The sequence below is a fragment of the Lissotriton helveticus genome, chromosome 7 (assembly GCF_964261635.1).
Source record: "Lissotriton helveticus chromosome 7, aLisHel1.1, whole genome shotgun sequence".
Classification (NCBI taxonomy): domain Eukaryota; kingdom Metazoa; phylum Chordata; class Amphibia; order Caudata; family Salamandridae; genus Lissotriton; species Lissotriton helveticus.
Genome location: NC_136068.1, coordinates 63,678,736 through 63,697,572, shown reverse-complemented (window position 1 = coordinate 63,697,572; position 18,837 = coordinate 63,678,736). Strand labels below are relative to the sequence as shown.

At 41.8% G+C, this 18,837-nt stretch overlaps 1 protein-coding gene across 1 annotated transcript in view; it reads right to left on the bottom strand.

Moving 5' to 3' along the window:
* The window catches only part of LOC144768926 (uncharacterized), a 282,473-nt gene that overhangs the window by 155,463 nt on the left and 108,173 nt on the right, over window positions 1-18,837 (bottom strand). Inside the window, exon 7 of the mRNA XM_078652934.1 lies at window positions 2,437-2,527. Coding sequence (XP_078509060.1) covers window positions 2,437-2,527 — 91 coding nt within the window. The remainder of the gene's footprint in view (window positions 1-2,436; window positions 2,528-18,837) is intronic.

Sequence of the window (18,837 nt, the reverse complement as noted above, 5' to 3'; positions counted from 1 at the left end):
GAACTGCAATATGGTTTTAGAGAGAGAAAAGGGACCATTGAGCAATGTATTAATCTGCATTTACTAATCTCTAAATATACTGTGGCCAAGGAGGGTTCCGTGTTTCTTGCATTTATGGACCTCTCCTCGGCCTTTGACTTGGTCAATAGGTCAAAACTATGGTTGTTCCTGTTGGAGATGGGTATTGATGAAGCTTTGGTAGCGTTCATGGCCACTTTGCATCAGGAGCTTTTTGCAGCCGTCCGAGTGTCAAATAATGGCAGATGTACCCCACTGTTTAAATCTCTAAAGGGGGTACGGCAAGGTTGTATTTTAGCCCCCTCGCTTTTTACCATCTACATTAACGGCCTGGGGGCACACCTGCGAGGCCAGGAAGCGGACGTCCCCCGTGCAGGAGATGCCCAAATCCCGGCACTCCTGTACGCGGATGACGCCGTCTTGATTGCTCGTACCGGCGTTGGTCTCCAGCTCCTCCTAGACGCTTTCGGTTCTTTTATGGAAAATCTGGATCTTAAGGTCAATGCCGCTAAGTCACACACGATGGTAATGGGGCGTGAGTGTACTAAAAAAAGGCATAAATCATTCTTCTGCAGCGGGGTCCCTGTCTCTAAGGTAACTACATTCCCCTACTTGGGCGTAGTGTTCGACCAAAAAGGATCATGGGGCCCACAGATAAGAGCAAAGAGGCTGGCCGTAATTAGATCATCCTCCGCGCTCTTGGGCTTTGCTGGTAAGTTAGGAGCTAGGCCCATTGAAGCCCTTTTAAAAATCTATAAGTGCAAGCCTGTGGCTATCACACTATATGGGTCCCCTTTGTGGGGGTATGTAAATCTTGACCCTATTCAGAGAGCTGAAAATAGATTTATTAGATCTCTTCTCTCTGTACCGCAGTCAACCCCAACCTATTCTATTCACAAAGAGGTGGGCCTACCCTATATATCAGATATGTTGAGTCTAGCTCCCCTGACTCTGTGGCTGAAAATGTGGTTGAATGAAGATCTCCCTTTGAACCATAAAATATTATACGATGTTTTATCACTTGATAAATACAGCAGTATTCCATGGTTGGCCTATTTAGCTAAATCATTTACAGATTTGGGCCGTCCGGAACTTTTCTCATGCCCAGAGAAAATTAGGGCCCAGGACTTGGACTACATAAAAAAGTCATTCAGGGAAAGGAAGGAAATGAGCCGTGAGGAACAAGAACTGTTGAAACCAGCAGTAAGGGCTCATAGCCTCTTGGTTAGCGCACCTTCACTCGCACCTTATTTAAGCTTCGTCACATTCCCTTATCATAGGTTTTTATTAACTAAGTTTAGGTTTAATCTGTTACATTTTTATTTAGGTTCCTTTAAGTGCTGGCAGAAGCCAGACCTAGCCCCTCCTTGTAGCTGCGACCATTTTTCCGTGCAGGATACAATGCATTTGGTCATGTTTTGTAGTTTGTATCATGAGCAGAGGAAAAAATATTTGCTCCCATCCTAAAAGATGCGGGTTTCACACAGGTGCGCCCGGCTTTGCTCTATCTACAACTCCTGTCAAATCCTCGCATTGCTTTCTGCACTGCTAACTTTTTGGTGGCCGCCGCTAGGGCGAAAGCTGCTGGCCAAATTTCGCCTTAAAATTAGTAGTTTTATTATGTCCTTTTACAAATGAAATGTAAATCTGTTTTTTTAATTATGTATACAGTTTTTAAATGTATTCAGATTATTGCTTTTCATGAAATTGTATGAATATGTATTGCATGTCATGTTTTTTAGTGTCTTTTTAAAGTTTTTCGTTTCTTTGTATGACTTGGAATAAGTCGAATAAAGATATTCTGACTGAAAGCAATCCTTGCATTTAATAAACTGGAAAAGATATGGTTGAGAGGGCAGATCATGGGAACTGACAACATAGATTCAGAGTCTTCAATTCACACAGCAGTTCTGCATGTTGCATCTCAATAAACCAGGCCATCATACAAACAAAGTGCATGGGGTACAGTAAGGAACCACCTGACCCTGGGCCATCTGGGTACAGTAGTGCCAGGCATCCAACCTAATGTACATAAATGGCATCAGCAAAGCAGTGTTTGTGTGTAATCTGTTTCTAAAGGCGAGCTCATTAACAATGTGAAGCAAAGCTGTGCACCTGAAGGGGTCTCCATACATGAAACAAGAATCAACAAGCCATGCAACTGGAAAACAAAACAAATAACCATCCTTTGGCAGTCAACTCATAAAAGAAAGGAATTACTGCAGTACAACAACATTCTCTGGGTTGAGACCTGGAAGATTGAACAACACTTTCTCCGAAGTCTCACAGAGCTGATCCTCTAGTGAGACTTGGGCAGTCAGCAAGGAAGCCATGGCCCTTTTAATCCTCAACCCCCTCTGATTATTTGCTTCCTAAGAGGGAACCTATGACATGAGGACCTAAAGCTATCACACTTACCTCTCCACAAGATGGTTTGCAAATTACTCAAGTGGCTTCCAGAGGACTCCTGCTGGCTCTTACACTGTGCTGCTGGCAAATATGGCTGGATCTATAAGGAGAAGAAAAACAATATCAACAAATTAACATTTTAAGGTAGTTTATGGACGTTGTATATGTTAAATCAACAGTCCCATGGCAGAAGCCACCGGGTCCTGCTGCCAGTTTAAGAATGTTTACGAGGAAAACAGAAAAATATTTACTGTATTGAGACTAGTGTAAATGGCCATAAATGCTATAGATGTAACAATGTCACGTTAATTTAGCCCAAAAATGTCCAACAATGAGACATTGCAAAATTGTTTTGTTGAACAGAGAGTGCTAATGTCTTATGTCAAGATCAGAAGTGAACAAAAAAGTGATGGATGCCACTTGTAATTATTCTTGCCATATTCGTTCTATCATTTTATGCACAATATTCTACCTCAGACTAGACCAAACCATATGCAAATTGGCCTGTATACCACTCTACTAAGAACAGTACGACTTGTACTGCCAAGCCAGGTCCTCTCGAAACCAAAACAAAAGCATTTCAAGAACGTTTCACCCTAGTTGGATCTCTTCAGTGAGGTGCAGCGTGCTTCCAGTGGCACAGTGTGTTTGCGACACACGTCTGGGCATACTTATCGCACTTAGGGCCTGAATATGAGTTTGGAAGGCCGACCATCCTAACACTGTGGCCGCAGCCACCAGGAGACCACAGCACTGGCGGACTTGCGACCACCGTATTACAAGTTGACCATGGTGCCCGCGGTGTGGCTACGTCAGTCTTGTGGTGGTGGTACTGGTTTTCCGAATCTATTGATGCCTGTGTGTATACTTTGACTACACATGTGTCAAATTGTACACATATGCGTGATACATGTGAGAAATACCACCTCCCATTTACTCCCCGCAAAAAATGGGGGGGAAATGGTTCATTCTATATCAATTTGTCATTATATATTCAATTGTATTATCTTTTAAAACATAATAAATGCTGACCTTACTGTGCACCAGGATGCAACAATCTTTGTTGGGGCTTGTCAAGGTTCCCGGAACAATCACCCTCCAAAAGGGCCTCTCATCGCTCCATAGCCCCTCTCTCACGTGTATTTACTTTGTATAATAGCACCTATCATACCAATGTAGTGTGATGGAGTACTTTACTACAGACACACTTACAGAGACAAGGAATCATACGTGTGTTAATCAGTGTATGGAAAATGTTACAAAAGCCAAAGGAGACAACAAGGTGCAGGATTCACATTTCATCCATAGAGGTAAGCACTTTTTTAAAGGGCTTTGTCTGGAGAAGAACAAACTCAGGAATCAGAAAAACAGTGGTTAAAGTGACCTTAATAATAAGAAGGTATTTCTCCCCAAGCCCCCCACTCGCTCTCACTCCTTAACCATGACTATAAAATCTGGGGGAAATATCTCGCGAACATGCATTTGAGAACGCGAACAAGCAAAAAATTTCGCAAAGTTGCGGAACACAGAATTTTGGGCAATTTTGCATTCTCCGCAGAACAAGAAATTACCCAAATTCCGCAAATTCCGTGAACGGAACTGAATTTACCGCCCAGGCCTAGTTCGCAATTTGCACACAGTGTTCTCAGTGTTGAATCAGATGGAACCGTCCCTTCCAGCGGCGGCTGTTCCGCTAAATGCCGAGAAGGCATTTGATTCGTTGGAGTGGTCTTTCTTGTATGCAGTGATGCACAAACTGGGACTGCTCATCGGTTATTTATTGTGGGTCCAACTGCTCTATTCTCAACCCGTTGCTTGGCTCCGAATAAACGGGATAGTCACAACACACTTTCCACTCACCCGCGGCACCCAACGGGGATGCCCACTATCCCTCCTATTGTTCATTATCGCAATGGATCCACTCGCCCACCATATTCAGGAGCATCATCTCCATAGGGAGTTGCAGCTCCACACAGGATCGCTTGCTGCCTCCTTCTATGCAGACGATATCATGCTGTTTGTTCGCCAACCAGCTGAGAACTTACCCCCGCTTTTGAGGGGATGGTCCTCTTTGGGGTACACTCAGGATTGGCCCTAAACTGGGCAAAGTCAGAAATATTTCCAATCACCTCTGCCACTGCCCACGTGGACATATATTTCTCCCACTGAAATGGTGCTCAGACCCTCCAAAATATTCAGGCATCTATCAACATTGCAGCGTTGCAGAGGTTATTCGCCTTAACTACGGGCCTGTAATGAAGCAGCTAATGGAACAGATTGATAGATGGATCAAACTCCCTCTCTCTATAGCAGGGAGGATCGCTATCATTAAAATGGTGATTTTGCCATGGTTACTATATCTCTTTCCAAACATCCCTATCGCCTTGACCACGTCTTTTTGTGATACCCTTCGCTCTCTGCTGACTCGACTGATTTGGGCGGGCAAACAACCACATATTAGTCTCGCTACTCTGACATTACCATTTGAATGGGGAGGGTTTGATGTCCCCGACTTTTATTTATAATATCTTGTGGTGCAGACACATTTCACCTACTTTTGGTACCACCCAGATGCCCGTATACAATATCTTCGACCTGAGCGCTCCCAAATATATCCACACTCACTCCAGACTGTTCTGCCACTGGGCCTCCCTCGTTACCCCGGTGAGATAGAAACGATGGCAACGACATGCTGGGCATGGACTAAACTGCACCGTTACTTATGCGGTGACGTCATGTACTCCCCCCACATACCCTTAGTTGACAAACAATGGCTACCTCCTGAGGCCCTCACCAAAAAAACAATGGAGAGACATAGACTGCGCACTGTTGGGGATCTGTTCTATGGCTCTCGCCCGCGCACGATTGCTGAATTACCATCGGGGTGGGCACGACATATATGGATAGTTTCCTCCTCCATAGAGTACGAGGTGCCCTTTTGAGTGCCTTGCCGTAAACGGCTACTAAACCGGAGGACTTTCCTCCTATTACTTTGGTCATTAACTCTTCTGATTGCACTCATCTGGTTTCAAGGCTATACCACTTATCGTGGACATTGGGGCCTGTAGTTGGCCTTAAGGCCAGAGCAGCTTGGGAACAGGATCTGGGGATTCCGCTGACTGATGTAATTTGGACATATTGCTGCTCACAGACGCGACATATATCGTCCAACTATAGGCACAAACTACTACATTATGAATACCTCCATAGAATATACCTCACCCCAAAATTAATATCCAGAATGCACCCGATACTTCTAGTACATGCGCCAAATGCTCGATGCTGGGTGCTGACTTTGGACATCTAGCATGGAATTGTACACACGTTCAGGCATATTGGGAAGAGGTATTTCAACACCTGTCACTTATGGTCGAGCAAGCACTATCCCCCTCACCGCTTCTGGCATTGTTGAGGTATGTTAAACCTATTAAGAGGCGCATCAGAAAATTCAACACCATAGCCTTGCTCTTAGCTAAGCGTCAAGTTTCCTTGCACTGGGGCAGAGCACACTCTCCGACAATGAAAGATTGGCTTCGAGACCTCATATATTGTAACACAACGAGTGATGATTATGCCACACTGCTGCCCCTGACCGCTAGGCCTCAGGACATAGGGCAGCCGCTTAATCGATTATCTACTGCTTCACCCATTAGTTGAGACACCGGAGTGACCCGCATGCACACTAAAGGTAATGCCATTCCTGCTGCGCTTTCTGTCTTGGATAAATGCTAATATTAGACAGCTCCCGGCTGATGTTCACTATGCAATGGACGCCTATGGCCCAATTGCTGCCATTTCATACGTTACTAAATCATACATGCACAGTGAATTCTATTTTCCCCTCCCTCATTGAATGCTGAATTTGTTAAGCTCCTCTATTGTTAATGTTTTGTTATTGATTTGCAACTACTGCTTATTCCACCAATCTGGCAATTCTTGTGCAGCGTATATGCCGAATCTTTTACTGTATGACCGCTTGGTTGTTGGCTGTATACAACAAAAATTAATTCACAAAAAAATATATATATATTTCTACCCAAACAAACCTTTTTTAGCAACATCAGGATAATGAAAGACTGGGAGAAAACATAACTTTTCTAACCTGGTCCATGCAATTTGCTTGCAGCTCCTAGATGGCAGTTCACAGCTCAATGTGCTAGAATACGATTGTAACTTATGAACTGCACAGTAAGAAAATAATCTCTGTAATAAAGGCAACAAACCATTGAGCTATCCACATACAATACTGTTCCTTGATATGCATGACACATGTTCTTTGCAGCAAGCATATTAACCCTCGGAGCTACGTTAGATGAGTCAAAACTGCCACTTGACAAAACTCCCATCTCTCTTTAGCAGGTATGTTATTCACCAGAGTCATCTTGACAGTTTTTATTGTTGCCCTACAACTGCTGGTTACACAAGGAACTTTCCAGTGTTTTTTTAAACGTATGCACTGCGGCAAAACTGGCCCCTACTAACAAAGCCAGTCCCCCACCCTTTTCAGCCACCCAGGGAAATGCCTGATGCCCAGTATGGCCAGTCTGGCCCTGGATAAGATCACAATCCCACAGAGAAGCAAACAAATAGGAACCCCATAAACGGCTACAGATGGAAATGAAGACATCACAGATTGACATAAAGATGTCACCTGGTTCCCTATGATTCAGTGAACTATCCTCACCCGTCACCACTGTCTCCTTCAGGATGTTGTGAATAATTATCTAACAGCCACCTACTAAACATCTGGAACAGTGAAGAGATCCCTGCTGCTTTGGTACACCACAAAATAAATTGACCATCTTGTTTAAAACTTACTTCAAGCATAGAAAAAAACGGAATCTCTGAAACAATATTGTGGTAAAGAACAAGTTTGACAATAAAATTGTGGCAACAAATATTGTTTACCACAATATGCTGCTCCTGATACTTAATGATGGTAGGTAAAAAAATATGTCATAAAAATATTGTCTAAAAATATACAAAAATATAGATTTTTACATAGAGTTTAAAGTAGTAAATGGAATATATTGTAATATAGAAATGTCCTACAATGTAAATAAATGAAATCCTATATATGTTTCTGTGTTTATCTGTTTATATCATATGCCTATATATTCACTAAAAAACAAAGTTTAAAATACTGTTATAGTTAGGTGCATTTGTTATTGATAACATTAATGTTTTGTACTAAAACAAACACTGAAATTTACCAATTACAGTTATCATCACTCATGACATTTTCTATGACATCATTTGTGACATCACTGATGATATCTCAAATGACATCATTGATGAGATTATCCAAACTTCTTTTGTACACATTGTTCTATAAACGGGTATAGTATTAGAGCTAAGAGAGTAAGTGCCAAATAGCTCAGAATAACTTAAAACATCCTTACTGCTATCAACTACAATGGGCAAAGGTAAAGCAAACATATGTTATGTGCAACACTGACCCTATTCCATACACTTGATGAGTAGCTCCCTATGTTCATTTTGGGCCATGGGGTGTGGTCCCGGGGGTCCGGTCATGGCTCCGTGAGAAAGGCCGCATGGCTCTGCTCCTCATGCAAAGTATTTTTGGCCCCAGGGGTGGACTTCCTGGGGCATCTTGGGGAGGGAGGTCTGTGCATCCTACACAATATGTTTGTCCCCGGAGTTAGGCTCCTTGCCTACCCCCTCCCTATAAACAATGTTTTCAGCTCCGGGGTGAGCTTCCCCAGGGCTCTCGAGGCTCAGGGAGAAGGGCCACATAACCTGTCCCCTTTATGAACATATTCCGGGGGTGGGCTCCCGGGCTTCTATTTATTAAATGCGGCTCCTCCTCATTTTTTTTCCTGATCCTGCAAGAATCGTGTGGGATTGCAGCATTTTTTTATATTTCTTTTCCTTTTTTTTATCCTCCAGAAGGGGACCTTCTGAGCCCTCCATGGGGCCTATGGGCTCTGGGTCTCCCTATCCAGCCCCTTTATACTATTTTTTTGTTTATTTCTGGACAGAGGACTAAGTCCCCGAGTCGTGTAATGGCTCCCAGCAACATTTTTGTCATGTTGCTAGCAACCAATCAGAGCGCTCACAGAGCGAGATGGCCCAGTGGAAAAAAAGGTCGCTGGGCAATGAGAACACTCCATTTTTAAACTGATGCTCCAGCAAGAGTCTCTAGAGCCTCTCACGGACCCAACTGTCCAGATATACATTTATTTTTACCCTAAGTTTTCAAACGTTACAAAATGGATTTACGCCATATCACTAAAAGCACAATTTTGTTTTCTGACACATTTGGTGTAATTTCGTTCAGCGGTTTTTGCTGTAGCCTTTGTCTAAAAAAGCCTATGGAAAATGCATGGGGATTTTTCCTTTTGAGACACCCTTTTTCCTTGGCCCCTGCTACCCAGATCACCCGAAATTATCCAGGAAGGAGCTGAAGTGGGTGAACTATTTTTTGGGAAGTTTTGTGAAAATGTATGGGCTAAAGCAATTAGCACACCAAAAAATTCTCTTTCTATTGAAAAGCCGACCGAACTAAAACTACCCATTGGCAAATGACACTAGATAGTAAGTATATATAAATAATTAATACAAATATTTATTTTACGTTATATACATTTTTTATTACATCGAAAATGAATAAATAAATGTCACATATAAAAAATAGATATAATGTCAAATGAAAATATAACATATATACACAATAAAACCATAAGAAATGTAAACAATTCAATAAGAAAACATATATTAATTAATATAGACAGTAAATAAAATATAAAACTCCAAAAACACATTTACTAAAAATACTATAAACATTAAAATACATTTTAAAAATAATAAAAATCATATAGTATGAAATATAAAAAAGTTATGCTATATAATATATTTTTGAAATATTATGAAAACTATTGAAGTTTAAGAATATTAAGTATGTTATTCTCACTCTAGTTTATGCATCAGAAGGGAAATCGTAGGGTTAAATCAACTATTCCAACTCCAGTCAGTGCAGCAGCAGAGAAAGGGTTGAACTTCGAAAGGGTTAATTTTATTATTCCTACTACACACAGTGCAACAGTAGGGAAAAAGATAAGGTGCAAAGAGGTTAATTTCACTATTCCTGCTGCAGTCTAAACAAAAGTAGGAAAAGTACTTCACTTCAAGCACATTACATATATAAGAAACACCATGAAAGTAGAAAAATGATTAAACTCATGAAAATATATTTATCTGTAATACAATACAAAAACCAAATAATGGATTTACATAATTACTATTCAATAAAATAATTAACCGTCAATTAATAAATAATATTTATTTATTGCTTTATTAATTAACTTCCCACCATATAGCCCTACATACCTAGCAGCCTGCAACAAAAATATAACTAAAAAAAAATAATACATAATTTACATATTTAAACTCAATTAAATAATTACCAATCAATTACAAACTGTTAAATAATGATTGCTTAGGGCCTGATTATGAGTATGGCTGTCTTACAGCGGGGCGTGGCACTGGCACCTCACTGCGAGACCGCCAAAACCATGTCTGACTGCTCGCCGGATTACGAGTTTAATCCAGTGTGGGTGGTCTTGCTGAGGCGGTCCCATGGCAGTGACTTTCTAAGGCTCACAGGAGAGCCATAGAAAGGCAGCGCCATGGGAAAGCCGCAGCATGTTCCTGCACAGGGAGAAATGCACCATGTCATTAATTTCTTCATGTGCAGGAACTGCGGGTGCTAACACTATGTGCCCCCCTACATGCACCCCTGCACAGAAACACAGGAGGGCCCTGTTAGAGTCCCTGAGTTATCTCACCCCCACCCTTTCCATGGCGGGCTCACCGCCATTGATTGGGTCACAGTGAGCAAATCGTAATATGCTTGTATTGCAGCATATTGCGGCTTCAGACCGCTGCACCACCACCACAGAATCCATGATTCCCCACGGTTGAGGCTGTCCTGGGGCGGTCCTACTGCCATACTCTGAAAACGACAGTCATACCGCGACTACGGTGGTGCGCGGACCATAGATTCGATGGTCCATGGACCGCCAAACTTGTAATCAGGCCCTTAATTACCTCCCCAGCCTAGATCCCTAAAACCTTCCAGCCCGCAACCAAAACATTATTCAAATAAAGAATTATTCCACTATTTACATATTTAAAATTCAAATAATTATTTTACAAACACCAATTAATAGTTACTTATTGCTTAATAAACTTCCCACCCTATACCCCTACAAACTTAGCATCCCACAGATACACTTTTATTCCTAATACAATGTTCAAAATGTTGTGGAGTGATAAAATATTACTTGAAAGTAACATTTCTCCCAGGGGTTTCCAAGTGGAAAAAATTATCATTTTAGGACATTGTGTATCTGAAATAGTTTTCAAGAATAGATTCACTACTGGGAAAGTTTATGTTTCAGTTGAGGGACCCCCGATTTTAGGGTGGGTTCACCAGTATAATTTATACATTATAATTAATCCTAGGGCTCCGGATCAGATCATGGTCCTGGAGGATGACTCTATTGACACAATTTTGGGTGAATTTCCCTCCGTTTTTAGGAATTGAAGGGTTATGCTCATCTCATAAAGGTCAAAAGAAATTCTCTACCTGTACAACCCAAATTGAGGAGGATACCATTCTCAATTAGAGATGAAGTTAAGAAATTGTTGGATGAGATGCTTCAAAGTGGTGTTATTGAGCCAGTGGAGGCATCCTCATGGGTGTCTCCGGTGGTGATTTCCATCAAATCGGATGGCATGTTGAGGTTCTGTGTTGATTTAAGATCTCTGAATAAATGTGTTATCGCCGACACATTTCCTTTACCTAATATTGGTGATCTGGTGTCAACTCTTGATGGTGCTAAGTTCTTTTCGAAGTTGGACCTCAAGAGTGCGTACCACCAAATTAGGTTGCATGAAAGCTGCAAGAACCTCACTGCTTTCATCACCACTGAAGGGAATTTTCAGTTTACACGGCATCCATTTGGGTTAATATCAGCGGCAAGTGTTTTCCAACGCATGGTCACTGAAATTTTTAGTGGCATTCAGAAGGTAGACTATTTCCAGGACGACATTCTTGTGTTTGGCGATTCAGTGGGTGACCATAACCGTGTGCTTAGACAAGTTCTGCATAGGATTTCGGACACAGGCCTTACTTTCGCAAGGAGAAGTGTTCGTTTCTGGCACAACATGTCGAGTACCTTGGACATGAGATTTCAGCCGCTGGTGTCAAACCAAAGAAAAATTTGTTAGAGGCAATACGTTCTGCCCCGTGTCCGGTTGATAAGGAACAACTTAGATCGTTCATGGGGCTGGTAGAGTATTAGTCTAAATTCATCAGGGATTTTTCTGGGAAAACTACACCTTTAAGAGTTCTCATGAAGAAAGGTACAAAATTTCTTTGGGGGCCCGAACAAAATTCAAGTTTCAGTCAAATTAAAAAGGAAATTTGTGAGGCAAATGTTCTAGCGCCTTTTGATACAAAGTGCACATCCATATTGATGGTAGATGCCAGTGCTACAGGACTGGGTGCTGTACTTTTGCAAAAACATTCGGACGGTGAGCGTCCAATTGCTTTCACCTCACGCTCTTTGTCTTCTTCTGAACTGAATTATTCAGTTATAGAGAAGGAGGCATTGGCAGCTGTTTGGGGCACACAATATTTTCAAACATACCTTTGGGGTACTAAGTTTGACTGCTTATCTAAACTTTCAATTAATGATGACAATGCATTGGATGACTCTTGTCGATTAAATATTGATGACGAGAGTGTGGCTTGGATTCATGATGTATTGTCAGTAAGTAAGGGGTCTTTCTCGGAGGAGGAATGGATTGAGGCGATGCAAAATGATCACATTTTGAAAGAGGTCATTCAAATGGTCAAACAGGGGTCTAGAAGGGAAAGTTGTTTGAATGTTTCTGTGTGACTTTTTCTCAAAGTTTTTGATGAGTTGTCAACTTGTGGTGACAATATTCTTTTACGTAATGATAAAGTTATACCACCTTCTGAATTAAGGAACAAATTGTTCGCTTTAGCACATGAAGGACATCTGGGACAGACTCTTACACAACAGAGGTTAAAGGCAAATTTCTGGTGGCCTGGGATTGATTCACAGGTTGTTAGATTGGTTGAGGATTGCACGACCTGTAGAGAGGGTGAAAAAAGATTAAAAGTTGCCGTTGGTTCCTCTGTTGGGAAGTTAGATTCTCCAAACATTCCTTGGCATACAATTTGCTTAGATATCATAGGGCCAATGGAAGAATTAGTTGGGAGTAAACATTTTGCTATTGTTTGTGTGGATGTTTTCAGCAAGTGGTTGTGTGTTGAATTTGTAAAGGACATCACAACTGACAGTACTATCAAGTTTTTTAAATCGGTTTTCCAAGAAAAGGGTTTTCCTAGTGTCATCATCACGGACAATGGGACACAGTTGGTGTCTCAGAGCATGCGTACATTTTTAAGTGAGTCTGGAGTGTCACATCATCGTACCTCCCTCTATAACCCACAGGGTAACTGTCTCTGTGAGAGAATCAATAGACTTGTGAAAGGGACAATTTAATTAGCTCAATTCAGAGGTGAATCTGTTTCTGAGCTTGTTAGAGACATGGTTTTTGCATAACGTACCACTGTTCATCCTGAGAAAGCAAAATCACCTTTTGAGATAATGAGGGGTAGGATTCCAAGTTCTGAACCTACTCTTTTTTTGGTTGAAGGATTTATTTGTTAATGATGATCCTTTGAGTTCTAAAAAATATAGTGGAAATGTAACCTCAAACATTTCTAAAGGTGATTATGTGAAAGTAAAATCTGGGAGAATAACAAGAGGTCTTTCAAAATTTAGGGGACCCTTTAAGGTAAATGAAGTTTTTCCACACTATGTTGTACTTTCAAATGGAGAAAAATGGAATATCAGGAGAGTTGCATTGTATCAGAACAATGCATCGTTTTCTCCTGGTAATGCTTTGAAGGATTCTTTTGATTTGTTTTCTGACAGGGGGGAATAGTGGTTATATGTTATCTTCTTCAGAACACCCTGTTTCATTTTCATCTCCTGTTGACAGGAATTGTAATGGTGGTGGTGATGCGTCTGATTTTGATTCCTCGAGTGTTTCAAGTGTTTCCACTGATACTTCTTGCACTCATCTTTTGATGCTAATACCAGAATTACAAGGTACCGTAAACCACCAGCATATCTCAATGACTATTGTTGTGATTAACTTCTTTGTTTTTGTTTTTCCTTGCACTTATTGTCTTTGTTTTTGTAAAGAAGGAAGATGTTTTGTAAATGTGTTTGCTTATTTTCTTGTTTGACCCTTTTCTCCCAATGTAAATGTAGTGCTTTTATATAGTGCACGAATCACCCCCGAAGGGGTCTCAAGGCGCTGTGCACATACCGCTGTGGAACCCTTCCTGGCCTTTCCCTGTGAAGTGCCCACTCCTGGGCACCCCCAAGGTGAAGCCAGGCATCCTAGCACTGTTGGTGCCGTTGTGGAGATTAAGCAAGCTATTGCCCAGAGTTGCAGAGTGGGACCCATGATTGGCTGTGCCAAATGGTTTTAGCAGCGATCCGACCAGTTACAATAAAGAACAGCGGGTTAAAAGTTACGCTGTCACTGGGGTACACACTGACTTTAAACCAAAGGAGGCGAGGTTTGAAATGGCGCTTCACCACAATAACACATTCCAGAGTTTATCCGTGTCACTTCAATAAACCGCTGCACTGGAAGTTGTAATTTTACACATTAAGCATCTTTGACGCAACCTGCGAAACCCGCCTGCTCACCTCCATATATCTGCTAAAGGATCACACTATATTAAAGTAACAAGTAGCGGCCGCGATTACGGGCAGGGGGTGGAAATGGGGTCGTAGCGGAGGGGATGGGGTTTAATGGAGAAGAAAAAAATAAGTAAAACTTACAGTCCGGAGACTCCCGACTCCCGTCCTGCCCTTTGAATTCCTGCAGTCATCAGGAAGGCAGCCTCCCTCCCCTCCACCAATCACAACGCTGCAATGGCAGCGTTGTGATTGGTGAGGCCGCTGCCCCACACGGGTTATTTTCTTTATGTATGCTTCAGCATACATAGAGAAAAGGGAGAGTGGGTGGAGTTACTCGAGGGCAGGGGTAAGTGGCTTGCCCACTGTTATTAATACTGTCTGATTGGGCGGCCTCAGGCTGCCCAAACAGACAGTATTAACAACAGTGGGCAAGCCAGTCCCCCCTGCCCTTGAGTAACTCCGCTCAACCCAACCAGGAACTTTTGATTTCTCACAGTGCGAGAAGGCAGAAACATAAATGGTAGTTATTACCATTTATGTTTCTCCCTTCTCTCGCGGCGAGAAAGCAGGGGGGCGGCGCCCAAACACCCCTATAGAGGAGCCGCCACTGCCTACTAGTAACCCAGAGTGTCATGCAGTGTACTCACCGGTCAGATGTCCGTCCCCTCGTCCTTCGCATCTAACCCTTACCTGCCCGGCACCCTCTTTATATAACACCCAGCTTCGCCGCTCCCAGGCCCCAGAGCAACACTCCCCCTCTCAGCCCACCTGTTGAAAGACTGACACTTGTTTACAACATCTAGAATAAAATGTACGGTAATTGAGGAGTATTCAGAACAAATTCTTTTCTGAACTCCCCCAGGGCCCAGGTGCAGACAATCGACCTCTGTTCAGAGCCCGGGCTGGAATGTTGTGGGTGTGGTCGGCAAGAAGTGGCGTTGGGTGTCAGTGACATCACCTGTAATCGCACACCCTCCAATGCTGACCACTGTGACGGGTTGTTTCAAGCATATGAGAAGCCTGCTCACTGCACTGCTTTGCCTTTGGACACTATTATGCCCTCCTATTATTCTAATACTTGCATGCATGTATGTATGTTTGCATACATGCATGTTTTGCTATTTCTAAGCAAGAATGTGGAGTGCTTACAACAGAGGGGTGTACAAGGGGGGAACACCAGTGGGGGATTTGTAGGGGAGTTTGAAATAGATGATAGTTTGAAGATGAAAGTTTGGAAAACACATAGAGGAGGAATACAATATGGGTAGATGTGAGATATCTGCCACAATGCTACATATGTCCCTGCCACCCTGGTGGGTATTTCTAGAGAGGTATACAATGTTAATAAGGAGGGCAGGGCATTCTCCAGGTTTAAGTTGATCTCCTACATTCACAAAACTCTGGAAAGAAAATTCATATGATGCTTAAGGTAATTTTGCACAAAATAAGAAGCCCATTTATGGGTATTTGGTGTATGGCAGTTCAGTCAGTCAACTTGCTGTGCTGTCCTACACCAAAGTGGAGGGGCATGAATGCACTGTATAGTTGGCATTTACCCCTGCCATTACCCCTGGCAGCCTAGCACCTGCCCTGGCGTCCTTGTAGCATGGTTCAAGGGTGCTTGTGTTGTCAGCAGCACTGTTTTTATGCAGGCAGGGGCACACACGGAAAGAGGAAAAAACAAGGAGAAATAAAGGTATTTTTAATTGATACTCCTTACCTCTGGAAGCGTAAGGCTTTGGAAGTTCTCCAGGGTTATGCGCTCTCATAAATCTGGTGAGGTGTCAAGATCCATGGAGGTTGCATGGGGAAACCCACTGAAACGCCCATGGAGTTCCTCCCAAGTGCAGAGCAAGGCAACGCAACACTTTGCACTGCCTTGCCTTACACCGTATCCATGAAGCCATTGAAAGCCACGCATAGTGGCTTTGTGTGGCCGTGTAGATATTTAGAGCAGAAAATGAGACCTAAATTGATTTTCAGTACCAGTTCAACCTGTGAATTACAAGAATGAGCTTCAACTACGTACCGAATTCTTCTTCCAGGCGACATGTCTTTGCCTCCATTTTTGAATGAAAGCTAAACCAAATCATATTAATCGACATTGAAATGTATACACTTGTAGTAGTCGATAATGAGTATTATTTTGCTTTTGAAAACCTTTATTCTCATAAAAAGATTATTAATATTCTTTTGCTCCTTATTCAAATAGTAAGTCAAATAAATGAGTTTACAGACATTTATCAAGAGAAAACATGATTAAAGTTAATAATAATGTAAAATAACAAACATGTTCCATAAATAAATTACTGCCTATTGTAAATAAAAGCCCGGAATAAAAAGTTAATAGAACCCATAAAGGGTTCAGGAAGAGAAGTGATATCAAAGCAGCATAGGTTTGAAATCAATTAAGTAGTTGAGCTCTGCATAAAGGGCAGTTCATAAAACTCAGCCTAGTCTCAATATCCAAGGAGTATCAAAATACAGTTAGACAAATCTGTACAAATCAAGCATCATTTAGGAAAAATGTCTGGCAACAGTGCAGTAGTAGCTACAAACACCAAGGAGAAATGGACAAGGAAAAGATGGTTGAATGTCTCCAAGACAGTCCCTACATCTCTTGCTCCTAACTTCAACTAGAATCACACACTAATATAAAAGACAAGGACACATGTAAGCAACATTGTTGCCAGTTAGATCACTTACATCCAATGAAAATACATCTTTTGATGGTGAGCCGGCTTTGTTCTTCCTTGCCCATGGAAAACACATGAAGTTAACAGTCCACTATCAAATGGGAAACAGCGTTTACAACTCTGGTAATACCACAGGGGTAGGTTACAACGTGGACGTTACATCTGTTGTGTTTTGATTTAGATACCTGTACATAGGTTTCCTTGAATCATGCCCTTATATAGGCACGACTCTCATTGCCCTTATTTAGGCATAGAATCCCAGTCCTTATTTAGGCATTGCCCATGCAAACCAAATACAGGCATGGTCACCTACATCTGTCCATCCCACGTCACAACGAGTTCTTAGAAACCAGACTCTTAAGCCATTGGGACTTCCCCTGCTTGGATTATTGATTTCTCCAAGAAGTCATTTATTATGCATGACAACTATTCCTTAGGGGTTCATTGATGACGTTCCTCTGCCCGACTTTTACGTCAATGCTAGCATTCCTAAACACCTTCAAGGTATAAATATACCTTCACTTACTCTGGCACACCACGGCTTGGCTACACAGCTCAATACGGCTAGCCACGGCAAGTTCGGAAAGAATTCAAGTCCCTGCCTGAGGCACTGACCAGACGCTTTCATCCTCCTCACAGAGAATCCATTTGCGGGGTGTTACAGATTGAGACCCGGAAAGAGATTCCAATCTCTCTCATTCTAAGGTATGGAGCAGACTAGAACCTAGAGGGACTCTTTGCAAACAAACTATAGCTAAATTATACTATAGAAAACAGAACCTACTTCTTACCTTGTACTACACTTAGATTAGGTACACTGGAGTAGAACTAGTTAGAAGCACCAGACGAGTGTTCACATTTTAGCCTGTGTTATTTATGTATGAATTTATGAATATATGTCATAGCTAAAAACCATGCTATTGCAGTATTATTTTATCTTACTGCTCACGCTGTACATATTATATTTTGCATTCTGTCTTACGATTATAGCAGCTCATATCTGCACGAGAAATAAGACTGTTCAATAAACCCTTTTTATTGAAACGCCCATCTATTTCCGTGTAACTCTGCAGAAAGGAAGCATGCACGATTGACTGAGTGAAACTGTAATCTATTGTTTCCACGATTCTGAGAACTGTTCCGATTCTAAGGGAAACAAAGTTGTCAGGGTTATGCAGTTGTCAGAAACGAATCCCTTCTTGTTCATTCGAGAAGTTTCTAGTGACCTCTGAGTTAGCTGGCACATAAAGTAATTACATTTAATATACTCGATAGAGGCATACTGACCTTAGTCCTATGCACAAAACTATAGTGTATATTATTCCAATGCGCAGAACCTATAAGGGAAATAGGATCTACACTAAATGGCGCCCATCGGTTTGGTAAGGCACTAATTTAATGCTAGAAACTGAAGTAACTCAGTCATGCTTTTCTCAGAGACCCCTCCTCATAATTCTCCATGAGGCGTCTGGAGTGAGTAGGGATAATATCGGCCATAGCTGAGTAGGACGAAAATCCTATGTATTAGCTGTTTGGTTTGTTCAACGTTGAAGGATAAGTGTTCCAAAATATTGTGCACCTTATCTTTGTTTCCTTGAAACTTGCTCTGCATTTTTCATTTAAAAAATCTCCCTTAACGGGGACGCTAACACCGTGACCGGTGGGGGTATAGCCGACCAAGTCACACCAGCTTTTAATTTTACAGGTTTAAATGAAACCCATGAGGATGGTATAGACATCCCACAAAATTTAAGGAAAGCCATCACTCGAAAAGAGCAGTTTTTGTGATAGAGGCACATGAATCTTTTCAGACAGAGGTATTCTATTCATGGATAGTATTCCCAGAATCAAATCCAGTAACAAAAATGTTTCACTTCTACAAAGAAGATGATACACCTGAGGAATATATTCCTTTTGAGGATGTTGAAATTCCT